General features: G+C 44.3%; 2 protein-coding genes across 7 annotated transcripts in view; one reads left to right on the top strand and one right to left on the bottom strand.

The window, feature by feature from the left end:
- Positions 1 to 11195: 11195 nt before the first annotated feature.
- On the top strand, positions 11196 to 16811 carry FAM228B (family with sequence similarity 228 member B). The gene is made up of 5 exons (XM_054279044.1): positions 11196 to 11288; positions 13237 to 13308; positions 13959 to 14156; positions 16217 to 16296; positions 16664 to 16811. The coding sequence occupies exons 1-5, from the start codon at positions 11196 to 11198 to the stop codon at positions 16761 to 16763; spliced, it is 543 nt and encodes a 180-aa protein (XP_054135019.1). The 3' UTR covers positions 16764 to 16811.
- Positions 16812 to 17278: 467 nt separating this feature from the next.
- The window catches only part of ITSN2 (intersectin 2), an 80565-nt gene continuing 75011 nt past the window's right edge, over positions 17279 to 22832 (bottom strand). For all 6 annotated transcript variants that reach the window (XM_054280598.1, XM_054280596.1, XM_054280601.1 and 3 more), the window contains 6 exons: positions 22023 to 22235; positions 21176 to 21297; positions 20552 to 20634; positions 20324 to 20407; positions 19864 to 20037; positions 17279 to 18768 (listed from right to left, as the gene is read on the bottom strand). In XM_054280598.1, the coding sequence (XP_054136573.1) occupies positions 18611 to 18768; positions 19864 to 20037; positions 20324 to 20407; positions 20552 to 20634; positions 21176 to 21297; positions 22023 to 22235 (834 nt within the window). In that variant the 3' untranslated portion in view covers positions 17279 to 18610. The remainder of the gene's footprint in view (positions 18769 to 19863; positions 20038 to 20323; positions 20408 to 20551; positions 20635 to 21175; positions 21298 to 22022; positions 22236 to 22832) is intronic.

Below are 22832 nucleotides of genomic sequence, written 5' to 3'. Positions count from 1 at the left end.
CGGAACAAACCCAGCCTGTCCTCGGGAGCAGAGTCCGATCCCAGTTCCTGCTGGCACTCAGCTACTCCCCTGCAGGCCAAGGCGAGGAACAGGGCGAGGCTGTTCTACTTTGGAGCGACAGATACGAGGAGTCAGAAATACGAGCACAGCTCCCCATTGTTGCTGCGAACGACCTGGATTGTTCCATGGCTTGGCACAGAAATCTGCTTTCCCGCTTGGCCTTGCGGCAGAGACGGGCCGCTGCCCCAGCGCCCCGGGTAGCTCGGCCTGCTGCCCGTGGCTGTGCCAGTGAGTGTGATGGGGTGTGCTCCACCTGTGCAAGGGCTGCCACTTCAGAATTCTTTGTCTCAGACTCGATTTGCTGCTCTGGCACTGAGGGTGTGGGAGCTGTGCCAGCCCCGATGCCATGAAGGCGCTGGGGAGGCTGCCCTGGGCTCTGCTGTTCTTGGGGAGCAGAGGTGTTCAGAGCTCGCTGGTTCACACCCTTACACCCCATGTGTTTCTACCTGAGGGTTTGGAATCAGAATCAGTACTGCTCTAAAAGTCTGATGGTATCTCCTTGAGCTTGGCAGAAGGATCAGATCACGCCTTTCTCAGTGTTCTATTCACCAGCTCTTGAGTGTTTGATCTGTCAGGAATAAAACTGACGCTTCAGACTAAAAATGGTATCTCATATGTGTGGGATTTTTCTGTGGATTTTTTTTTTTCCTGTAATAATGAGATTTTTGGATTCAGGCTTTTAAACTCCTCTTTGAAATGGAACAAATCTCAAATCAAGTATAGATAAAATTCATTTGTTCTCACGTGACTTGAAGACCTAATAATTGATGTGTGTCTGAAGATGGAAAGATCATGGAGCCTGGTCTATAGTGCACACAGCCTGATTCAGTGCCAGTACTGGCATTTTCCCTCCTCCACTGTCCTCAGAGAACTTTGCAATCCACTGCAGTTTAAAATAACTTTCTATTGCAGTCATTGACAATGCAAATTCACATGATAAAAATATGTTTTATCATTTTATTATTCAAGGATGTACAGGACAATCTGAAAAAGTGTTAGTTTAGCAATTTCCTTTGTCCCCTGGGTCTCTGGCCCCTGTGTAGCTATAATGCCATTAGAAAACTTACTATGTGTAGTGAGATTAGTAACTATGTTATCTGGAAGCAGGCTAAAATACAGCATTAGAAAGATAAAGTACAACATCTTGAACCAAATAGCGAAGACATCACTTTCAATTCCGTTAAGAAACATAGAGGGCAAATGCATAGGGTAGTCCTTTTATGAGAAGCATGCCCACAATTGTTCTTGAAAAAACAGAAGGGAGTTCAGCAGCTGTAATGCTGTACAGCAGCAGTTTCTTGTTTAAAGTTTTGAACTTCTGTACTTTATTTCTTAATGAGCACTCTTGAGGTTGATGAAGTCCAAGTTTTCTGCTGATTCAGCTACCTTTCTCTCTAAAGTAGTCTGCTATAATAACACAGGGACATAAATAAATAAAAAATTTAATCAATTATTATAAAAGTCATGTACAGAATTGCTGTAATAGAGATGTTTTCTTTCAAGTACAAATCCCCCTTGCACTGTACTGCATTCAAATGATGACAGTGTTATTTCTATCTAAAAATTTAAAATACCTGTATTTGTGAGGTATTATCTGCTCTAAAGAATAAACACTAAGCAGAACTTTGAATAACTTTCAGAAATATCTTGTAGCATGCCAAGAAAAGTTACTTTTTTTTTTTCCCCGCAAAGAAATCATCCAGGACAGCAAGAGTAAACTCCAAAAAATAACTACTGCAAATCTGGCCCTGGAAATACTTAGCATTAGTCTTTGCTAGGAACAGTGGCCAGTTTTGAACAATGTGACTGTGACTATTAGCAAGAACAAATAATGAGTGGATATTGTTACAGGATTTTGAAAGTGCTGGCATTTTTTGCAATCTTTCAGCTTTACACTTTCTGTCTTCCTCCCATAGCAGAAAAAAAAAAAAAAAAAAAGAAAGCTCACATCAAATATGATATGGCTCCTGAATTTATTACTGAGCCGGCCAGGCAGACAGCGGTGCCTTTTGGATCTGCTCCAGCTTTGTGTGTAGTCCTGCTGAAAAAAAATAAGATAGAGCCAGTCTGAAGTTAGATTATAGGGGAAAGCCTTGCTGTTAGATTTAATAAATCCCATTCCCCCAGGCTCTGCACTGGGGGCAGCTCTTTTGAATGTTTTTATTGATGGTTTGGAGGAGGGGACCAAGTCCATCCTCAGTAGGTTCCCAGACAGCACCAATCTGAGTGTTCATCTGCTGGAGAGTGGGAAGGCTCTGCAGAGGGGTCTGGACAGGCTGGATCCATGGGCTGAGGTCAATTGTTTGACGTTCAACAAAACCAAGTGCTGGGTCCTGCACTCGGGTCACAACAGCCCCTGCACTACCACAGGTTGGGGCAGAGTGGCTGGAAAGGTGTCCAGGGCCTGGGGGTGCTGGGGACAGCAGCTGAACATGGCCCAGGTGGCCAAAGGCACCTGGGCTGTACCAGCCCTGGTGTGGCAGCAGGGCCAGGGCAGTGACTGTCCCCTCTGCTGGGCACTGCTGAGGCCACCTTGAGGACTGGGCCCACTTCTGGGCCCTCAGTTCAGGAAGGACATTGAGGGGCTGGAGCGTGTCCAGGGAAGGGAACGGAGCTGGGGAAGGCTCTGGAGCACAGGTCTGAGGAGGAGCAGCTGAGGGAGCTGGGAAAGGGGCTCAGCCCAGGAGGCTCAGGGGGAGACCCTTCTCTCTCTGTACAGCTCCTGACAGGAGGGTGAAGCCTGGCAGGGGTTGAGCTCTTCTCTCAAGTTACAAGCGATAGAACAAGATGAGATGACCTCACATTGCATAAGTGGAGGTTCAGATTGGATTTTAGAAACAGTTTCTTCACCAAAAGGGCTGTTAAACACTGGAACAGATTGCACAGAGTCACCATCCCTGGAGGTACTTGAAAGATCTGTAAATGTGACACTGACAGACATGGTTTAGTGCTGGGTTAATGGCTGGACTCCATGATCTTTAGGTCTTTTCCAGCCATGATTCCATGGTTCTATGATTCTGGGCACAGACAGAGCTGTCAGTGGACAGAAGAATGGGCTTGTTTCATGTGCTGTATCAGTGATAGTAACTTGGCAGCTACAGGTGCTTTCACTGCATTTTTTTCTCCAGAATTAGGCAGAAAATATTTCTATAACAACCCCTGGTATTGAATCTAGATCTGTGTTCCCAACCAGCATCCCAGTTCTGCCACAGCTTTGGGGTTATTGCATGGGCACAGCATATTCCTTGCCAGTACAGGTGTCAGGGCCAGAGAATGGACCTACACCCATCTGCTTTACAGTCAGGATCACTGAGCACAAAGTGGTTAAAAAGGACTCCTTCAGAATGCCACTTAAATGGCATCTTTGCTCCAAAAAATCAAAGATGTGAAATTAGCAATCACCTTGCAAGTCAGCTGAGCTGTACCCCGGCACGGGGCTCTGAGGCTGAGAGAACAAACGGATTTAGTAGAGTGCTGTGCTCCCTGCCATTATTTCTGCTTTGTGCTCTGATTTCACAGAGTTTCCACCTCTGCTGTCACTTCCCAGGAAGCTCTTGATCTCTCACAATAAAGCCAAAGGTCGATGCAGAGACTTGGCTTTATACCAATGATAACTGCATTTTCCACATGCTTTTTGTGCTGGCAAGGCTGTCACTCAGCAAAGCCTGAAGTTGGTTCATTTTCATTCTGTTCTGTGAAAAGAGAGATGTATAAATGTTCATTCCCCCTCCCCTTCATATTGGAAAACATACTTTCCTCCGTGTGAAATTCAGGAGTTTCAGCAGGAGAAATGTAAGGCCTCAGATAAGCAAAATAATAACAACAACAAAGGCACAAAAACTGACCAGCAGAAAACTGGTCCCCTTTCCCCGAAAGGCCATAAAAGTCCAGTTACATTTTTATAGTGTAAATATTACTAATTTTTTTCTCCTAGCATTAAATTTTCATCTTGCTGAGGAAACAGTCCACAGTGAAAACACTAAGAAATGAGATAAAACTCGCTACAACCACTAGATCAGAGCAGAAAGAGGGAGCTGAGGGGTTTTTTGTGGGCTGGGCTTGACCCAAACCAAAAATTATTTTCTTTTAAAATAAATAATCAGTTCTAGCACAGTGTAGGAAAATTACTGGTGGGAAATTAAAGAAAAGTGAGAAGTATCTTGGGGCTAAAGTTACAGTCACATTATCACTGAAACTATAGGGAAAACAGAAATTCTCCAACAATTTATTTTCAGTGTTGGAGAATTGAGGCATTACAGTTTTTTGGCCAGGACACACAGTAGAAAATATATCATTCACACTTGCCTGGGTTGTTGAAATCTTCCCTTTTGTCTCTAGCAACTAAGCACTGGCTTCTATTAGAAATGTTAGTTCAGCAGGAGAGTGTTGCCATTATAGTACAAGGGTTCTATTATCATTATATTGCAAAGATTCCATATTACTAGAGTTTCGTACCTCCTTGATGTTTCTTGTAGGCAGCTCCTCCAGGCACTGACTCTCCCTTATCCTCACAACAGCAACTGACTCCAGTTCCCTCAGCCAACCAATCCACTCTTTTATAACACTCTTCTTATTGTCTACAGCTGTGGCCTGTTAACATCAGACCTGCTCCTAATCCTTAGTAATTGGCTCAGCTGCAACTCTTTAGGGGGTAAGATATTACTTTCTATACCACCTTCATTTACCTATATTGTATCCCCCTACAGGAGGGTGAAAGAACACCAGCTGATCATAGGTGTATTTGGTGCACTCTAAAACAATGTTTCTTTGGTCTTTCTTGTATCCAGGCCCAGCTGTGGATGCAATTGATGACAGCTGCAATTATAAGAGGAAGTGAGGAAGGTACCTTACCCACTAAAATTCTAAAAGTGCTTTGGGAGGATAATGGCAATTGAGTTTGGAGAGAAATTCCAATTCTGGTGGTATTTAGTCAGTTTTACATATGATGCCATTGACAGCACAGCCACAGCTTTTGTGTTGACTGTCCACAATCCTTGGGTGTGTATTATATGCCAATCATTGTGTGGGGTTCAATCACAGTGGGACTATACTCTGGGAGCAGAGAGCATGGGCCCAAAAAGATGGAAAAAAATGGCAAGGCATTGATGTCATTGTGCAAGAACAAGGAGTCATTTGTGAAAGTAACACAAAGCTTAAGACATTTGTCTTGACACTGAACAAAGATGTTTGTCATTTTGAGACACATCCCTGGGAAATCCCTGAAAATGTTTTCAACTGTACAAATTGGTGACAGAAACATGAGAATTCTTTGTGATTCCATGGTAACTCTTAGATAATGTTAGTGTAGCCACAAGGAATCACTCAAATGTTTGTGTTTGTAAATTCATTGAAATTATGGGATGTGGTTTCATTTACTTAGCTCCTCTCACATCTTATCAGTTGTTACAGTTTAACTAAATGCTGATTCAAGATCTGCTGCCCACTCGTATTAGAATGAATCTCACCTTGAGCAGGAAACTGCTACAACATGAAAACTCAAAACAATTGCTGAAACAAGCTCAAGAAAATGGACAAAGGACTCTGGTCCTTGTACATCACAATGTGGAGAAAATAGATAATGTTTTGGAACCAGTCAAGAAAGATACAGAACAGTGATGGTGGGATACCCTCTTCAGATGATCACCAACTGCTACAGGAATTTGTTGTATTGATATTAACTCTTTTTTGTTCAGTCTTGATAAAGGTATTATATGTTAAAGTTTGTATCATTATGAGGCAATTAGCCTTTTGACCACCCCTACAATTATCAGATAATCAATGCAATACAAATGCTTGAAACACTCTTGAACTCCATTTGGATATTGGGAAGCTTGAGTGACTACAGTCATGGGGTTGATTAAGTGGGAAAATGGGGGAAAATTAGAGACATTTGTGTAGGGGGATATAGTGTGGGTAAATAAAGGTGGTGTAGAATGTTCTCTTACCCCCTAAAGAGCTGCAGCTGAGCCAATTACTAAAGTTTAGGAGCAGGCCTGATGTTAACAGGCCACAGCTGTAGCCAATGAGAAGAGTGTTATAAATGAGTGGATTGGTTGGCTGAGGGGAATTGGAGTCAGTTGCTGCTGTGAGGATAAGGAAGAGGCAGTGCCTGGAGGAGATGCCTACAAGAAACATCAAGGAGATACAAAACTCTAGCAATATGGAATCTTTGCAATATAATGACAATAGAACTCTTGTACTATAATGACAACACATCTGGGGGGAGATCTTGAGGCTAAAGTTATAATCACATTCCAACAGAAGCTGTAACATTAGGAAATTTTAGGGTATAAAGGCAGTTGTGATTTCAAGGAGGGAATGCAGTTGGCAAGCACTGAATTAATTCCATGATAATTCCTCATGCAACACCCCTTACAGCCTGAAGAAAATGCTGAGGAGGAATGAAATGGAAGGTGGAGCAGGATGAAGACCCCATGGCTCTGTTGTGATCCCTGCAGGAATGGGAACTCAGTGGTACCTCATAGCTGACAAACCACACAGCATCTGCTAGGCCTAGGATGGAGGAGATGTCCTGTTCCTCAGTCAGCAGCTGTGGGGAAATCGCTCTCCTCAGATGTACTCTCATTGTGAAGATGTGACACACATCCATCCCAAAGTTACCCACCCAAAGTGTGACCACCCGTCCCTGAGCACACACTCTCTATTTTGTTAACTATGTCTTTGAGAGCAAAGTGAGGGAATTTTGCACCAATCGAGAACAAAAGTATGTTTGACTAGAGTCACTCAAGCTTCACCTAAGTGTAAAGAAATAGTCTGATAGTGAGTTAAGAGGGGGACAAGTTAGGAAAGGCTCCACATAACTTCTGGGATGGGTTGATGGGCTGATTGTGGTTTTTCCCCTGTGGGCACACTTGTTGGGTAGGATCCCTACTCTGTACACATTGATTATCTCAAACTTTCACTGGTGATCAGAGCTTGTGGATCCCTTCAAACTTGTTCTTACTGTCAGTGACAATCTCTGCCCCGACTCTGTGACAGTCTTCTGTGATCAGTGTATTTGTTAATAAAGTGTGTTATTTCTTAAATTTCTCAGCCTGAGTCCTTCAAGGGTACTGGCAGACAATGACAGTGGATAAAAATGACAAAATTAATAACATAGAGACTAAGAGTGTGGGGGATCCAGGAGGATGGGGGCCTTTCTTTCCAGACTGATATCAGGGCTTTGACTCTGACACGCTGCTGTCGCAAGTCCCTGGCCAGGTTAATGAACGCAGGCTGGGCACAGCGGGCTGTGCCGGGGGATCCCATTCCAGGGCAATGGCAAGCAGCTGGGCACAAGGGTATCTTCATGCCTGGGGCGCTGGCAAACCAATCATAACAATACATTAAAAAAAAAAAGTATAAAGGCTCCAGGAAACATCCCGTTTTCGTGGCACACAGTTATTGGGAGATCTGTGTGTCAGTGCAGCACTGCTGGGGGGAAAAGCCCTGACATTTCTCTCATCTGATAGTATCTCTGGCTGATTGCAGTTTCAAATTTGGTGGCATGGTCAGCACTGCAGGGGAATGTGTGAAATCTCGTAATACGATTTTATGAATTTTGAATAATAAACCAGTGAGCCGGACTGCGTCGGCTCGCTTCGGCTCGGCCGCGTTCGGCTCGATTCGGCTCGGCGCACCGTCCTCGCTCCTGATTGGCTCGCTCACCGCGCGCTCCCCTCTCTGATTGGTGGGAAGCCTTGCCGGCGGGAGGTCGTATTGGAGTTACCATAGCAGTGTGGGACGCTGCGCCGCTGGGCGCGGAGGGATCCGTACTTGCCGCCGCCCCATCTGTCTTCGGAACCAGATCAGGGTTGCCGCGGCGTTGTCCCCGCAGGTTTCTGTGCCCTGTCCCAGCGGGTATCCGCGTGCCTCTCCCCACGGGCGGCATCTCCTCCTCCCGAGAGGCTGCGGGTGATGGGTGAGGGACTATTTTTTTCGGTCACGGAAGGGCCGTGCGACTGATGTGAGGCGCGCCGCGCCGCGCCGCCATTTTCCCCTCAGCGGGGCGGGGCCGTGCCGGGCGGGTTTGGCTTCGATTGTAGCCCTGTGCTGCCGCCCCTGGAGCCTCACGGGGCTGTGTTCACGGGGGTGGTAGATGTGGATCTTTGCTGGCCGCCTCCTCTTCCCTGGGGCCTGCAGAAGCCGCCTCAGCACCGCGCAGGGTGCGGGACGAGCCGTGCCCAGAGGGTCTCAGCCTTTCCCTTTCGCCCGCCTTTATCGCATCGCTGCCTCCGAAGTGCAGGGCCATGCCAGGCCCCTCCGGGCATGCACGCGTTGCGTGTTAGCTCAGCATTCTCACTCTGAAAGGTTCTTTTCGCAGAGCTGCCCTGTTCGCACCAGAGACTGGTTCTCTCTCACCGTTCTCTGCCCCTGAGGCGATGCGGGGGGACCAAGGCACCAGTGCAGGCAGCCGGCTGTGCTTGTGCACGGTGACATCCGTGCGGTGACACGTGGCTGAACGCGGTTTTGAGAGGACTGAGGCATTTGTGAGGGTGCTTTATTTGTCACAGGGTGATTAAAATGCGTTTCCTCAAAGCTGCTGCAGAGCCTCATGTTTGGGCACAGGGAGCTGCACTGCTGACAGTGCAGAAGGATGCATGTTTATCTAGGAAGGATTTTTAGGTTGTTCTCAGGTTTAATCATCACAGAATGGTTTGGATTGGAAAGGACTTTTAAGATCATCTAGTTCCAACTCCCTGCCATGGGCAGGGACACCTTCCCCTAAACCAGATTGCTCCAACCCCCATCCGACCTGGCCTTGGACACTTCCAGGGATCTGGCACAGTCAAACAAATGTCCTGATACAGGACAGCAAACCTGCTCATGGGATTTGGCATCTGCAGACTGCCGCCACTAGATTGCATAAATGCTTGTTTTATCCACTCAGATTCTGGAAATCCTTTATTTCTGTCTAAGCCTGTGATTAAATCTGTAGTTTCAAGACCTGCAAAACAGCTGCTGTCTCATATCAGTGAGCCCTGCCTTTGCAGAGAGGAGGATGGCATCTCCCAGCAAGAATCCAAAAAAAGGCAGAAAAAGAAAGGATTAAGATTCAGTAGAAGCTTGAATTATGAAGATTGGTGGCAGGGGAAAATCTGCAGCTAGAGTCTTTGCCACTTGTGGGTTCCTGAAGGCAGATTGCTGCAGAGGCACATTCTCTGTCTTTGCTCTGTTTTATCTCCCCTGGGATCCCAATTCTCTGAGGAGATCAAGCACCTCCTCTGCTTTGTGCTCAGCCTGTCTTTGTGAGGTGGAGGAAATCTGTAAATGGTGGCATGACACAGGAGCCTGTGGCACCTGTGCAGGTAGGGAGGATGTATTGCTCATAGGAAGGTGTGTTGGGTTTTTCTAATGCCAAATCTATAGCCTGTCAGGTATCCAAATCTCTTCAGCCCTTGCTGTTTGCCTGTTAATTTTGTATCAGAAATTGGTCCTGTGAGGTTTGCTTTTCTTCTCGCTGATACTGAGATTGATGTAATTTGGGTTTTGCCTTTTATTTCTTTCATGTGTTCTCTGTATTCTTCACACATATATTTGTAACTCTGTCACCTTTTGTATTAGTAGCTACTTTTCCCAATACTTTTCCATGGCCTTTCCCTAAAGAGAAAGAGAATCAAATTCCAGAGCTCCAGGCCTTTAGAGGTACAAGACCTCTATCCTGTCTTGGTTCTTCCTGGGAGGGAAGGCTGAGAACAGCTCTTTGGGATACATTCTCATGGACAAAGTACAACTAGTGCTGAAGGGGGGCTCCAGAGAAGGGGCTTCACCTTGGGGAATTGCATCACCACTTGTCCTCCTAATGACTGCTTTTTATCAATTATGCTAGTTTCCTAAAACCTATAAAAATGTACTCACCCCGGGGAGGGGTTTGTGTGGACATCTTTCCATAGCTGCCTCTGAAGGCTTCAAATAAAGATCCCCTTTTATATTACCTCCTTACTAAAATTATCTTGAGTTTCATTTCCAGTTTGGGAAAAAGGCAACACGAGGTGTTCAGGTGACTTCCTGAACCCCCTTCCAACATATGCTCTCCTGTGATTTCTGACTCTTTCAGTCAGAAAAGACAGGAAAGAGGATGCAGGAATATCCCAGCAGTTGTTTTTGTCAGTGTACAAGAGCAGGGACTATAAAATGAAACCAATAAAGATGTAGATTACAGACTTTACCTTGAATTGATGGCATGAAATTTGAATCTGCACTCCAGAGAGGAAAGCTGGGAGTCAGATATTGTCACTAAAGCGCTGGATTGGACAGAATAAACTCTTAAGTGTTGTCTTCTACAAAAAAAAAAAAAAAAAAAAGGTTATGTTCTATGAATACCCAAGAGTCCTTGCTGATTCTTATAACTAGATACTGCAAAAAGTAATTGAATATCAGATTTATTTTTTTTTTAAAAACTGGAAGCTCTGTCTCAAGACTTGGGGTCAGTATCTGTGCAGAAATAAGCTTTTCTTTTGTTCCATTCTTTACCCAAGTAATGTTGTGAATCCATTGTTTCCTGGAAGCAGTGTGTCTCCAGTGAATCTGAGATAAATAGGGGTTTAAATGGAGGTTCCTGTAAAGGGCATTTTGCCTCTGTGGTTGCACTGTCTCTGTGATAAATCAATCCACATATCCTGATGCACATACAAGAGAGAAGATGGAATTTTCTGACTGGAGCTGAGTTAGCACTTCAGCATAAGCTTCATCTGGTAGAGCTAACTTTAAAAACCAATAAAATATAGCCATAGTGGGATGTGGCAATTACTTGAAAGGGATTTTATCTGATTGAAAAAGGCACAAAAGAAAGAAGTAATAGTCTGGAGGTATAATTTGATAACTCTGAAATGTTTCCAGAGCTGACAAGCATTTTCAAATAATTTGTCAGTGACTGTTCTTGGAAACAAACTGGTGTGTGGAGATGAGGACAGACGGTTCCACCAGAGGCAATGTCTGACTGTTAACCTGATACTTCATCTCTGTGTTTTACTTCATGTGACAGGAAAATGCTGCTGGTATCAGCAGTTAGAAGTCCTTTAGACATCTGTTTCACTGATCAGTAGGAATTGTAAGAAAATTTAGATTTTGCTGTTAATGCAATAGTTTTTTATGGGTTTTGACAGTTTTAATGTTTTTCCCAGACTAATCCAGCCATGGGTAGTGTGAATTACTCAAAAGGTTCCTGGCTACAAAGATTTGCAAATGGGAAACCTGTGAGAAAACCCAAGCAGCAAGAGCCTTGGAAGGTGAGTGACCCCAGCATTCCTTCAGCTGTAGGTTCTGCTGTGAGCAACACAGAGAGCAGTATCTGTAACTGGGAGCACAGGTGTGTAACTGGGTCCTGTGTTGGAACTGGCCACCAATCCCACTGAAATCCTGGCACTGTGTTCTGGTCTGGCCATGCTCCCAGGCTTCCATGCCTGAAGTCATCTGTGAGCCCTGAGCAGGAGCTTTGGGCTTCAGTCTGTCCCTCCACAGCACACTCAGAAATGGCTGTTGCACTTGTATTAATTCTTACCATTCCATCCTAGTTTGTGCCTTGGTTGTGGAACCTGGGTGAGAACCAGATCTTTGTAAAGCAGGTTGTCTTTTTATGCAGACCTTTTTCTTTCTTTTCATTTATTCAGAGATTCTCCTCAGCACTAGCAGAGTGGCACAGCCAATAATTTTGATTTCAGCAACCATTTTGGGAAGGAAAATATTGCCAAAGATTGGCTAACACAGAAGGAAGGGCTTCTGTTGTGTGAAGGTGTGAGTGGAGGAATTAAATAGAAATTATGAAGGGGAGAATGAAAAACTTATTTTCAAAGTTCAGTAAAATCTGAGAGATGTTTATCATGGAGAAGGAGAACAAAGAATTCTAAAAATAACAACAGATTCAATGGGTTTTATTCAGCTCTTGCATCCTTTTGAGTCAGTTTTAATGAATAACTTGCAGTTTGGTGTGTGGAAAAGTTTCCCATAAAAGCTGAAACAAGCGTGTGACTAGTTAGAATCACAGACTTATGGAACAGCCCAGGCTGGAAGGGACCTTGGAGGATGTCTGGCTCAGCCTTTCATGGGAAAGAGACACCAGGTGAGGGTATCCAGCTCCCTGCCAATTGCACCTTGAAAACCCTCAGTGGTGGGGACTCTACCACATCCCTGGGGAGGTTGTTCAGGGACTGATTGATCTCACTGTAAAAATTTATTTCTTACATTGAGATGACACCTCTGCCAGTGCAACTTGTACCTCTCATCCCCTGTCTTCTTGCTGTGGCTTCTGGTGAAGTGAGAGCCTCCATCTTCTTTGTAGCTGCCCTGTAAGTAGCACTGTGATGAGGCTGCCCCTGGGCCTGCCCTTTTCCAGGGAGAAGGGACTTCATTCCTTCAGTGAAAGGACACCCAACTCCTTCACATGTGTATCATCCTGAAGGAAAGCTCTTCCATTCTCCACTGATGGTTCTTAGCTGGAGTGGTGGTCATGTCTTTGTACTGCTGACTGTAGAAAGGATCTGTGACTAGATGAAGTAAATTCATCAGGCATAATACAACATATCAGTTGTTTCAAATAGTAGGATGTAAGGGTCTTGAAACATGCCAGAAATTTAGATTTCCTCTTTCTCATTTGTTTTTGGTGGAATTTTTAATACTTTTTGTCTCTTCCTTGCTTGCTCTGATGTGTGATGTCCTGCTCATCTTAGTGTAATGAACCTTTAGGAGTGTGGAGCTGGTCAGCAGGGCCAAGGCAGACATGACTGAAAACTACACCATCAATTGGAATTAAAAATCAATATTAAGCACAGGGAGTAGCAGGCCAATATTCCATTCTATGCGTAAAATACATTATATCCCCAAAGGATAGATCTGGTGTGCATTGCCTGTACTCCCTGTCTGGAGTGTAGGAGTTCAAGCGCCACGTGTTTGGCATAGGTGAGAAACAGTGGCAAGAGGGAGGTGGTGTGGTCGTGGTGAGGAGCAGCCAAGGAGGCCTGAGCATGTACATTCCAGTTCTCCTCCCAGCTCTTCCTGTGCTCTGCTGTTGCTACTTAACCCAACTGTTCAGAGCAAATCTTGCAAGGATTTGCCAGCTGGGTTGTGGTATAATGTGCCTTTAATCACAACACTAGTCATTATTTTGAATTCAGAAGTAAATTTAACTCCTGCTCTAAGTCCTGCTTTCACCTCATGTGGGCTTTTTTCATGTTTTGTTAGGCAGTAGCTGATCAAAGCCGAGACATCATTGCTTCTGCTCAGTGCATCTTGGACAGAGAAAAATTTGTGAGGGTAAGAAGTGTGCTGTTTTCTCATTTGCTATGTGCTTTCCTGTCAGTATTTTTAGTTCCTAAACAGTGATTCTTGAGAAAATGTTATTTGCCTGTATTCTTGAAAAACTGTTTTAGAGTTATGAGCTTTTGTCTTTTCAGTCCACTCTGGATAGGACTGAAGTAGCAACCCTAAATGTGAATCCCAGGTGACTTGAACTGCCTGTTTGCACTAATATTTGTTCTGTGGGTGTGGTAATTTGTGACAGTGGTGCTGTGAGCAAAGGGCAGGAGGGCTGCTCTGATCTGATCCAGCAGATTGCCAGTGCTGCAGGGAAGGTCCTGCAGGCTGTCTTGCACAGTCTGGTGCTTGCAGCCCCCTGCTCTGCAGTGATTTCTGCTCAATAACCTGGTGGGAAAAAGTGAGTCATTGTCTGCCAAATTTGTACCACAGCTTCAAAAATTAAGGGTCTGAATGCCAGAGCTCTTGAAAGGGCAAGTTTGGAAATAAGTGATGAGAAGTGGAGAGAGGGAAGAGCAGAAGGAAGGGCTGGAAAATAGATGCCTTGGAGCAGTGAGCAGTCAGGTCAGCCAAGCTGCAAACCTTTACATGTGGAATCTTATTGATCAATAGTTTATATGGTTTTTATTTTCCATTTTTTCTTACTTAAGGAGCTGGACAGATATTTGAAGCAGAATGATTTCCTAGATCTGAGAAAGACAGAGCTTCTGTACAAAAAATATCTTGATAATGTTTCAGAGCCACTTATGCAAAAAATGAAGAAAAAAATGGACAGCCAGTCAGAGAAAGAAGTGTGGAAAAGGAGACAAGAACAATTCTCTCAATATTTAAACTACTTTACAAAGAAGGTATCAATGACAAACACATTTCTGTCATGGAGGGGGTTGTATACAGAGGGTTGTGGACAAGTACAGGGGTTTAGCTGTTATTTCCTTCTTGTGAAGTAACCTGGAGTTCAATTATACCTTGTCTGTAACTTACTTTTCTGAAGGACTTCTATAATGGTGGTGTTACAGCTGTGTGTGTTCACCAGCAGCTATGAGCAGCAGCATTGCTTGGTGCAGTGAACACGTGCTGGGCTCTGAATATGGTGAGACAGAACACCCTACTGAGCTGTGTTTGCCTCTGTGGGCTGGACAACTTAGTGGGAAAACCTTGAGCTCTGTCAGCTCAAACCAAAGGCTGAGTGAGCAGGGTGTGGGCTGCACTCCCAAGTCTCAGGAGTTCAGCTACAGCAGTACTGCAGCTCTGTGGGCAGAGCATGAGTGAAATGATTTTGTGGCCTTGGATGCTACTGATCAAGCTTCATAAAAGAAAAAATATGGCAACAGGAAGATGCAAACAATTGTTTGTCTTCATGCAGGTAATGGACCCAACTCGTGGATTTTGTAGTTCTGTGTATTTCAGTATTCACAAAAATTGCAAATTGCAGTCACTGTAGAAAATACTTGTTCGTTTTCTTCATTTTGCTCTTAATTTCACACCTCTCTTGAATATCAGATCCCACAGCTAAACTTTCTGCATCTCAGGAATGAAAAGAAAGAGAAAAATAAAAGCAGTTATGTAATCTGCCATAAAAATAATACTTTATGAGAGCAGGCAGTTGTTGTCAGTGGAAACCTCTGCACAGTGGAGTTGTGAGATTGTAAACAACCTACTTATCTAGAAATGAAAATACCATGGGAGCTGTGTTGTTTTAAAGAGACCAAACTACATTTTTCAAAGGCCTGATATGACAGACCCATGCATTTAAATTGCATGGAATGAGAAAGAATTGAAGCAGTCCTGGGTTTAGGCTGTGTTGGGGGTACTGCACATATCTGGGTCTGCATCAGTCCATCTTGCAAGCTGCTGTGCCAGGTCAGGAGTTTGCTGGGTACCCTCCAGAAACAATGGCTGATGTACTGGGATGTGTCCTTCTGCCTGAAGGGGGGCAACAGGATCAGTGATCATCTTCTACCTTTTCTCCTTGTTCTGTGGTGTCAGGTCTGTCACCAGCATGTCTGAGAAGCAGGCTGAGGCCCTTCATATTTACATGTTATTTGTATAAGTTTGTGTTAACTCTGGCAGCATATGATAAATTTTGCAGAACTTGAGACACTTGTGTGGGTTAGTTAATGTGGTTAATTCTGGATGTGTTTTCCCTTCCCTCCCTTCTTTTTGCCCATTTTCTTTTGCTCCTTGCCCTGCTATCAGCCTTCTCCTCCACTTGTGGCAGCATTGTTGATGAGATGGAGCTGTGGCCTGGACCATGAGACCCACAGGTTCAGGTCTTTACTCCAATGTATAGATGAAAAAGTCAGCTCATGAACCCAGATATGGAACTCTGCTATCTTGCAGACCAGTGACCTGCCTAAGGTTGTGGCTAGTGAGGGGTCACTCACTCCTGGTTTTCCTTTTCTTTTTAATATCTGTCTTGCTGACATCACAGAATATTTTGAGTTGGAAGGGACCCAGAAGGATCATCATGTCCAACTCTGAAGTGAGTGAGATCAAATTCACCAACTTGGTGTTATTAGCACCATGCTCTGACAAACAGAGCCAATCTCAGGGCTTCCTCCTCTGGAAAAACATTTTCCAAAAAAAAAAAATATTCCATTGTCCTGACTGTCCTAGTTGAGGTTAGCATTTTAGCCTGTCATTATTTCTGAATGCTTCATGAAATAATTTGTTATATATTTATGCCTGTGATAAATTAAAATGGATGGAGGAATTTTCCTGTTACAGTTCAGTCACTTTCTTTCTGAGGTGCAGTGTATGCAAATTGGGAATTCATTTTTCACAGAATTCAGAGATTCCAACCACCTCTGGTGCTGTGTTATGCTGTGCTTGGCTCTGTCCCACCCAGGCTGTCTGCTCTCACTGTTTTAACCACCAACAGCTGACCCAGTACCTGCTTCTCCCACAGGGTTATGTGTTTTTGGATGATTATGACCCATCAGAGTATGATCCATTCTTCCAGAAGACGTGCACAGACTGCTGGAAGGTGTGAGCAGGTTTGGAGTCCCACTTTGACCAGCAGGAGGTTAACAGAGCATGTTACTGACGTGCTGCTCCAGGGGAGTGTGTTCTAGTTTTACTAACTCACTCCTACTGCATTTAAGCCCCAGAGTGTTTGGACATGGTTTTCACCAGGAACACAGTCTGGATCTAAGCCCAGTTTTTGAGACACAGTAGCAATGGCAGGGGGAGGTTTGTTTTCCTCATTTCAAATCCATCATGGCAGCATGGAGGGGATGTCCTGTCTAAGGAAGGTTGGAGAGTTCCCAGGCAGTGTGCTGTGTAGAAGGAAATAATCTGACAGCTCAGCTGATCTTTACAGAAGCATGGCAACAGTTTTTCCTTCTCTTTAAAGGACGAGGAACTCATCAACTAGCACAATGACAGAGAGAGCCAATGATGTCACCTGTGCTCCAGCTGACCACAGCCATCAAAGGTACCCTTTACACAATTAAGTTACATGCACTGCCAAAGCAAGTGAGAGCAGGCCAGGCAGGTCTTTGGGCAAACTGCAATAAACTTACTGTCTTAAACATGTAGTTCTGAAATGTTGTTACCCCACTGCCAAAGAAATGTCTGAGATGCTGCTCCTCTTCTTCCCAGATCCAGCTCAATGCTCTACAGGCCAAAACCTGCTATTTTAGGAGGTTTAACTTGGGCTGAGCTCAGTAAAGACAGTGCTGGTGTTCTCTCCTGGAGACACTGTCCAAGCAGTAAATCACTTTTCACATACATCGTGGGTGTTTTGAGAAGGCAGGAAATAAGCAGGGGAGAGGAGATGGGAAGTGGTGTACAAAACATCTGCTGCTTTCTGCAGAGCTGGTGCTGAGCAGCAGCTGCTACCAGTGCCCTCAAACCTGACCCTCTCCTGTGCCAGTGCAGTCCCATCTCCCTGCTGCTGCAGCTGACCAGAGCTCTGGGCTCAGAGCCTGGAAACTGAATTTTCTCTGTCCTCCAAACTCCCATTGTACAGACACAATCTCTCAAGAGTTGCCAAGGTTGAGTTTTATTTAGGATTAGAAATACTGAACCACAGAAAACTGTTAAATGTAACAGAGGTTGACTGAGTAATAGGAGGGTGCACAGATGGCGACTGGGTGGGAAACTGCCAGACTTCAGGAGGAATTTCTGCACCCGTGGAAAACAAGGGCACAGGCTGCTCAGAACTGCATGCTGTGCTTCTGCAACAAAGCAGTTTAAAGGAGGAATAGAATGGTTACAATGTAACAAATATTTATAAACAAACCTTTTTTTTTAAACCACCCCTGATTTGCTGCCAAGAGAAAGTTTTTGCTTTCATTTCAGCCAGTTCATTTTACAGTTTATATTGGGGTGACAGCTCCCCAGAACAAACCTTTAAAACTTGTGATAAACTTTCCTTGAACAAATCCTATAAGCTTTTCTTATTATTTCACATTCCCCTGTACAATAAAATATACTTTTTTAAAATCACTATGCATCAATAAACATCTGTAGACAAATTAATAAACTTATATTTTACTCTCTATATACATGTTGGCAATGTCAAAGCTTCAAGATTCACATGGAGGTTTGCAAGACCAAGGAAATGTACACAAATAACTTATACTTAGGAAAAAACCCAAAGAGCTGAAGAGTATTTTGCCACATTGTTGTGGGTCACAGTATTTAAAATATTTTTTCTAGCTATTCTTCACAACCACATTGTCTCAGCAGAGAACGATAAATCAAACTGAAGCAGTAAGAAAAATCAAGTAGCAGTTACTGATTCCAGTGCAGAACTAAAGTCAAGTAAAGAACTATGCTTGAATCTTAAAAGAATATACAATATATTGGAGACTTCTCCAGTGCTAAGGCTTCTTCAGCATTTAACCGTTAAAACGATCATCCTGAGATGGGAAAATTCCAGTGGATATCACTTTTAAGATTTCAAATGGAATGATTTCTAGTGCTGAGCTTAAACCATTCCTCAGTCTGTCTGTCAGACTAAGTGGTAAAATATACAAACAGCTTGGTGCCACATTTCTACATAATACTTTTTATGGCCCTGAAAATGGAAACATTGGCATCCAAACCCAAGATATTCCAAAATAATAAAAAGGCACTGAGCAATAGTACTGTATTTACAGTAACATTTGTGTTTGCATAGATTAACAACAACTGGGAACACTGCAAGGAACTAAGCACAACCAGGAACTAAGAGGAAACACAGAAGCAGCAGGAATTCTTGCTTAATAACCAGCATGGGACAAGGAATCTTTTACCAAAAGATGTCCAGGCTGTTAGCTTCAGTTGTCCTTCATAAATTAAAACAAAAGCGTTCTTAGAGGAGTGTTTTCTGATCAAAGAGCTGCAGGTCAAAGCGCACCCACACTTCTCCTGTTGGAACCTCATGCAGCAGTAGGTGTTTAGTTGTGGGGCCTTTGCTCTCTTGTTCTGTTCTGATTTTTGCTACTGGAACTTCAGTGCGACCCAAAAAATCTGTTGGGCAAATGAATTAGAAATTTCATTAGGCAGAGATATTGACCATAAAAAATCTGAGTGAGACAGGGTAATGCAATGCTGTGGGGTACATGCTCTGTTCCAGAGCACTGCTCCCAGGCTTCCAGTTGGATGGACCCCAGCCCTGTGTAAACCAGCCAGCAGTGATAAAAAAGGAACCTTTTTAGAAGAGAACAATGCTATGGAATTAGGATGTCACAGTTTGACCTAAGGGCTTTAAAAATACTCTTAGAAAATACCCTTTTAGAAGCACAATTTCAAATGTTCTTCCGTTTCAGAGCTGGCTGGTCAGAGTTAGGTGATGGAACTTGTTTATAAATCAGCTGAGGTGCTCAAAGACAGTAAAAAAATCAACTGTTTTGGCTCAGCCAACTTTTAATTATGCCTATATAGCATGCTTTTTACTAGAATGATCTTCAACAATTACTAGTAGGTTTACAGTCCTGTTCAGAAATCATAAACTTATTGTGTGACTATTTCTTACATGACATCTTTTGTATGTATGCATTAAAAGGTTCACCATGGACTGAAAAAGAAGACTCAGCTGTCCAGCAAAACTCACATTAACTCACAGGAGAAAAGACTGAGCTATGGTTACACACAAGGCATCTCAGGTCAAGGCAGTTCCCTGCAAATTTGCAATAATTGACTGTGTGTCAGAGCCCTGAAAAAGCACTTAACCTTTCAGAGAATATGAGAAGCAACTGACTGCCAAAAACGTGCTCAGTTTCCAAGCAACAAGAAAGCTGATCAAGCTGTTGCTGTGAAAATATAGCCCAGGACCTTATTTTTGAGCACCTATTGTGAGTAGAACTGCTGCTTTCAACTTGTCTGTCTCCTCAGTCTGACAAGAAAATAATTGTGTGTCTGATACAGAAGCCAGACTGGGATCAGATCTGACTGCCTGGAGTTACTGGCTCCGGAAGGCTGTTGAACCTCCTGAGTACTGAGGCATTGTTTTTACACAACACTTCTCAGGCAGCAGGCAGACCTACAGGCTCTTGAAACTGCTGCTGAGGAACTGGGTACCTCAGCTAACAAAAAAGCATTCTTTGCCAAAATATTCACACTTACCATCAGGTGAGAACTGATCCCTGTCAAACATGGTGATACACAGGACATCCTGATACAGATCCTTGATGAAGAACTGGCAGTTGAAGTTCCACTTGGGGTTCAGGGTGTCCTGCAGGGTCCTGGTAGTGTAGCTCTGTGAGCCCATGCTGATCTCACAGTATGGGTTGCTCTTCCCTAAACACAGAACAGGGAGTGAAACCCCTCTGCAGAGCACAACCTCCCCCTCCACCTGGAGCCTGCCTGGACACACATCAATGCTGCTGCCAGATGATGTGGATCAGGCAATCCTATATTCCAGAGCAGCACAGGGCTGGCTCTTCACTCTGTCCTCTGAAACTAAAGAATGACTATTTCATATAGAAACTGTAGACAAACCACAGGGATTCCCAAATTACCAACTGCTCTCAGCAAGCCTTTCCAAATGTTTCAGGAATAAAACTGCTCTGTTTCCCTCACTTACCATTGGGCTTACAGGCCTTCAGTTCTGTTGCTTCAATCACTTGCACCATCAAGCGTCCTATTCCTGAGGTTTTCTGTGAACGAGCTGGGAACAAAGAGGTCAGAAATAAACAGATTGGTTGGAATGTAAGAACTGGCAATAGATCTGAAGGAGACACTGGCATCCTCCAGGAAATGGCCTGCCCCTGTATCCAGGTGGATAAAGGGAAATGCAGAACTCAGTGGGTACCTTGATAAGCCTTCTCTCGTTTCCTCTTCTCTGTTTCAATGTATTGCTCTGATGCTGCTTTGATTTTCTGGACCCAGGCAGTCCTGCAGGGAGCAATCCCTACAGTCAGGGTCATCCCACAGGCAGCAAAATCTTCAATGACTCTGCCTCACTCTCCTTCCCCATTCTCCCCTCCCTAAATTTTAGAGCCATCACAAATCAAGTCAAGTCATGGACTAAGGTGATGGAGTTTTTGGATTTAACCTTATGCCACATTCCAAATCGGCCTCAATGAATGGACATGGAGCTGCTGTTTTATTAAGGACTGTTGGGTTGCATTAAAGACTGCTCAGGACTGGGGAAGAGCCCTATGGGATGCTGGATTTTGCAGCCCTAAACTGTTCTTCGATATAAGTGAAACATCAAGGAGCAGCAGATGTGGCTGGATGCCACTGCAAAAGCTCCTGCAGAAGCAGAACAAAATCAGAAAAAACTTCTCATTCAAATGAGAGTCAAGTGAGTTTATTTCCTGGCCAAGAGACAGCTCCGTTTCTGAGCTCAGAGGCCCTGTGTCAGCTCATTGGAAACACAGCCTGCAGCATCAATGAACAAGTCTAAGCTCAGATTTGCATTTTCACTACTCACCGCTCGTTAATGTTGTCAGTTTTAAGTGTGTAAACTCTGTCAATGTGTGATATGTGAAAAACTGGCTCGTCACTTGAAGGGTCTGTGGGCAGCTTCACAAGGACTTCATTAAGGAAAACCGGCTGAAAGAAGAGCAAATGTCACTGTGGCAGCATCACCCTGTGACAATAGGCAGAAACTCTATATGCATGTTTAAATACACTGTTTTACTGTAGGGAAAATGAAAGACTTAGGACACGGGACAAACAATGAGATCACTACGTAAAGGATGCAAGAAAGGGCTGAGAGAAAAATTTCTCTGGCAATTCACCCCATTCTGCTTTCCTAGGCAAAGAGCTTTGTGAAAGGGGAAGAGTGTGTGAGCAGAGCTGCCGTGTGGAGCTCGGAAATCCAGAGCTCAGGTTCCCTGAGGGAAAGCAGCCCCAATACTTAAGCTTATGTCTCCAGTTTCAAAATCTTGGGAACACACACTGTATGGGCACAGAGACTAAAATTTTGCATCTTCTACTGTTAAGGACAGGAATTTTCTTGTGGATGCAGGAACCTGGGTAAACTGAAGTCAAGGCTCCTGCTTCTGAACATCCCACTCAGCTGTTCAGGCATGATGCTACTTCTGCCCTTTTCCCCCAAAGTGGATGGAAGTGTTAGTTAAACCGAGATGCAGAAATCTGTCCTTTTCTGGGTACTAAGCCAACTAAGCCAGTCATTTGTGCAAGTTGTTTGCCAGAACGTGCCCTTGTGACACCAAAAGGGGCCACACAGCTAATCCCAGTGGAGAGCAGCATTCCTCATCAGAGGCCAGGACCCACTGTACCAACACAACCATGGAACACCTTGACTCACTCACCATTTTGTACATTTTGAACTGGGAGTTGGATTTAGGACTGAACAGTTTATCGGATCCGGAAGACACAAACTGTTTAACCATGTAGGTGAGCAGCAGGAAGTCATTGAAAAGGAATCCATACAGCTCCTTGCTGCTCTTGGCCTTGTACAGCTTCCCACTGTGCAGGAGCTTCCGTGGTCCCAAGCAGTTTGTGAGGGAGTTGAACACGGGTTGCTGGGAAGAGACAAAACCCATTAGCAGCAGCAAGTCTATGCAAACATCAGCTCCTGCTCCTCTTCACTGTGGAGATTGACCAAGCTGCTGAAAATGTTCTTCTCTTTTCTTTAATGAATTCCATTCTAAATGAAGATAAGGGAACTGTTCTGTGATCAGCCATGGCCACAGCACAACTTCCACCTCAGAGGAGATTTAAGCTTTACCAAGAACACACACAGAGATGACCAGATGGAGGCATTTACTGCATGGCCCCTTCTGTGTTGTCCAGAAGCTGTGTTTAAGAAGAGGCTGCACAGGCTGCAGTCAGGTCACCTCTTGGGGGTGATTAGGTGATGGAACAGGACAGACCTGGATCTGTCAAGCCACGGTTCCTTATGCAGTGGAGAACTGTCACACACACCTCCGTTTGAAGGCTGTCCTGAAAGGTACAGGAGCCTGAACACCACATATCCTTGAGGATCTGACACTGAGAGCTGCTGTTCCCTGCCTGCTTGAAGGAAACCCTGGGAAACACACATTAAGTGAAATCCTCCATAGTAACACCTGACTTAGCCCAGTGGCAGCATGATGAGAAGTTCAGAGAGAAGAGTTATT

The sequence above is a fragment of the Melozone crissalis genome, unplaced genomic scaffold, assembly GCF_028551555.1.
Source record: "Melozone crissalis strain CALT ecotype California unplaced genomic scaffold, PUWL_Pcris_2 ptg000027l_1, whole genome shotgun sequence".
In the NCBI taxonomy this organism is placed as follows: domain Eukaryota; kingdom Metazoa; phylum Chordata; class Aves; order Passeriformes; family Passerellidae; genus Melozone; species Melozone crissalis.
This window is presented reverse-complemented; position numbering and strand designations above follow the sequence as displayed.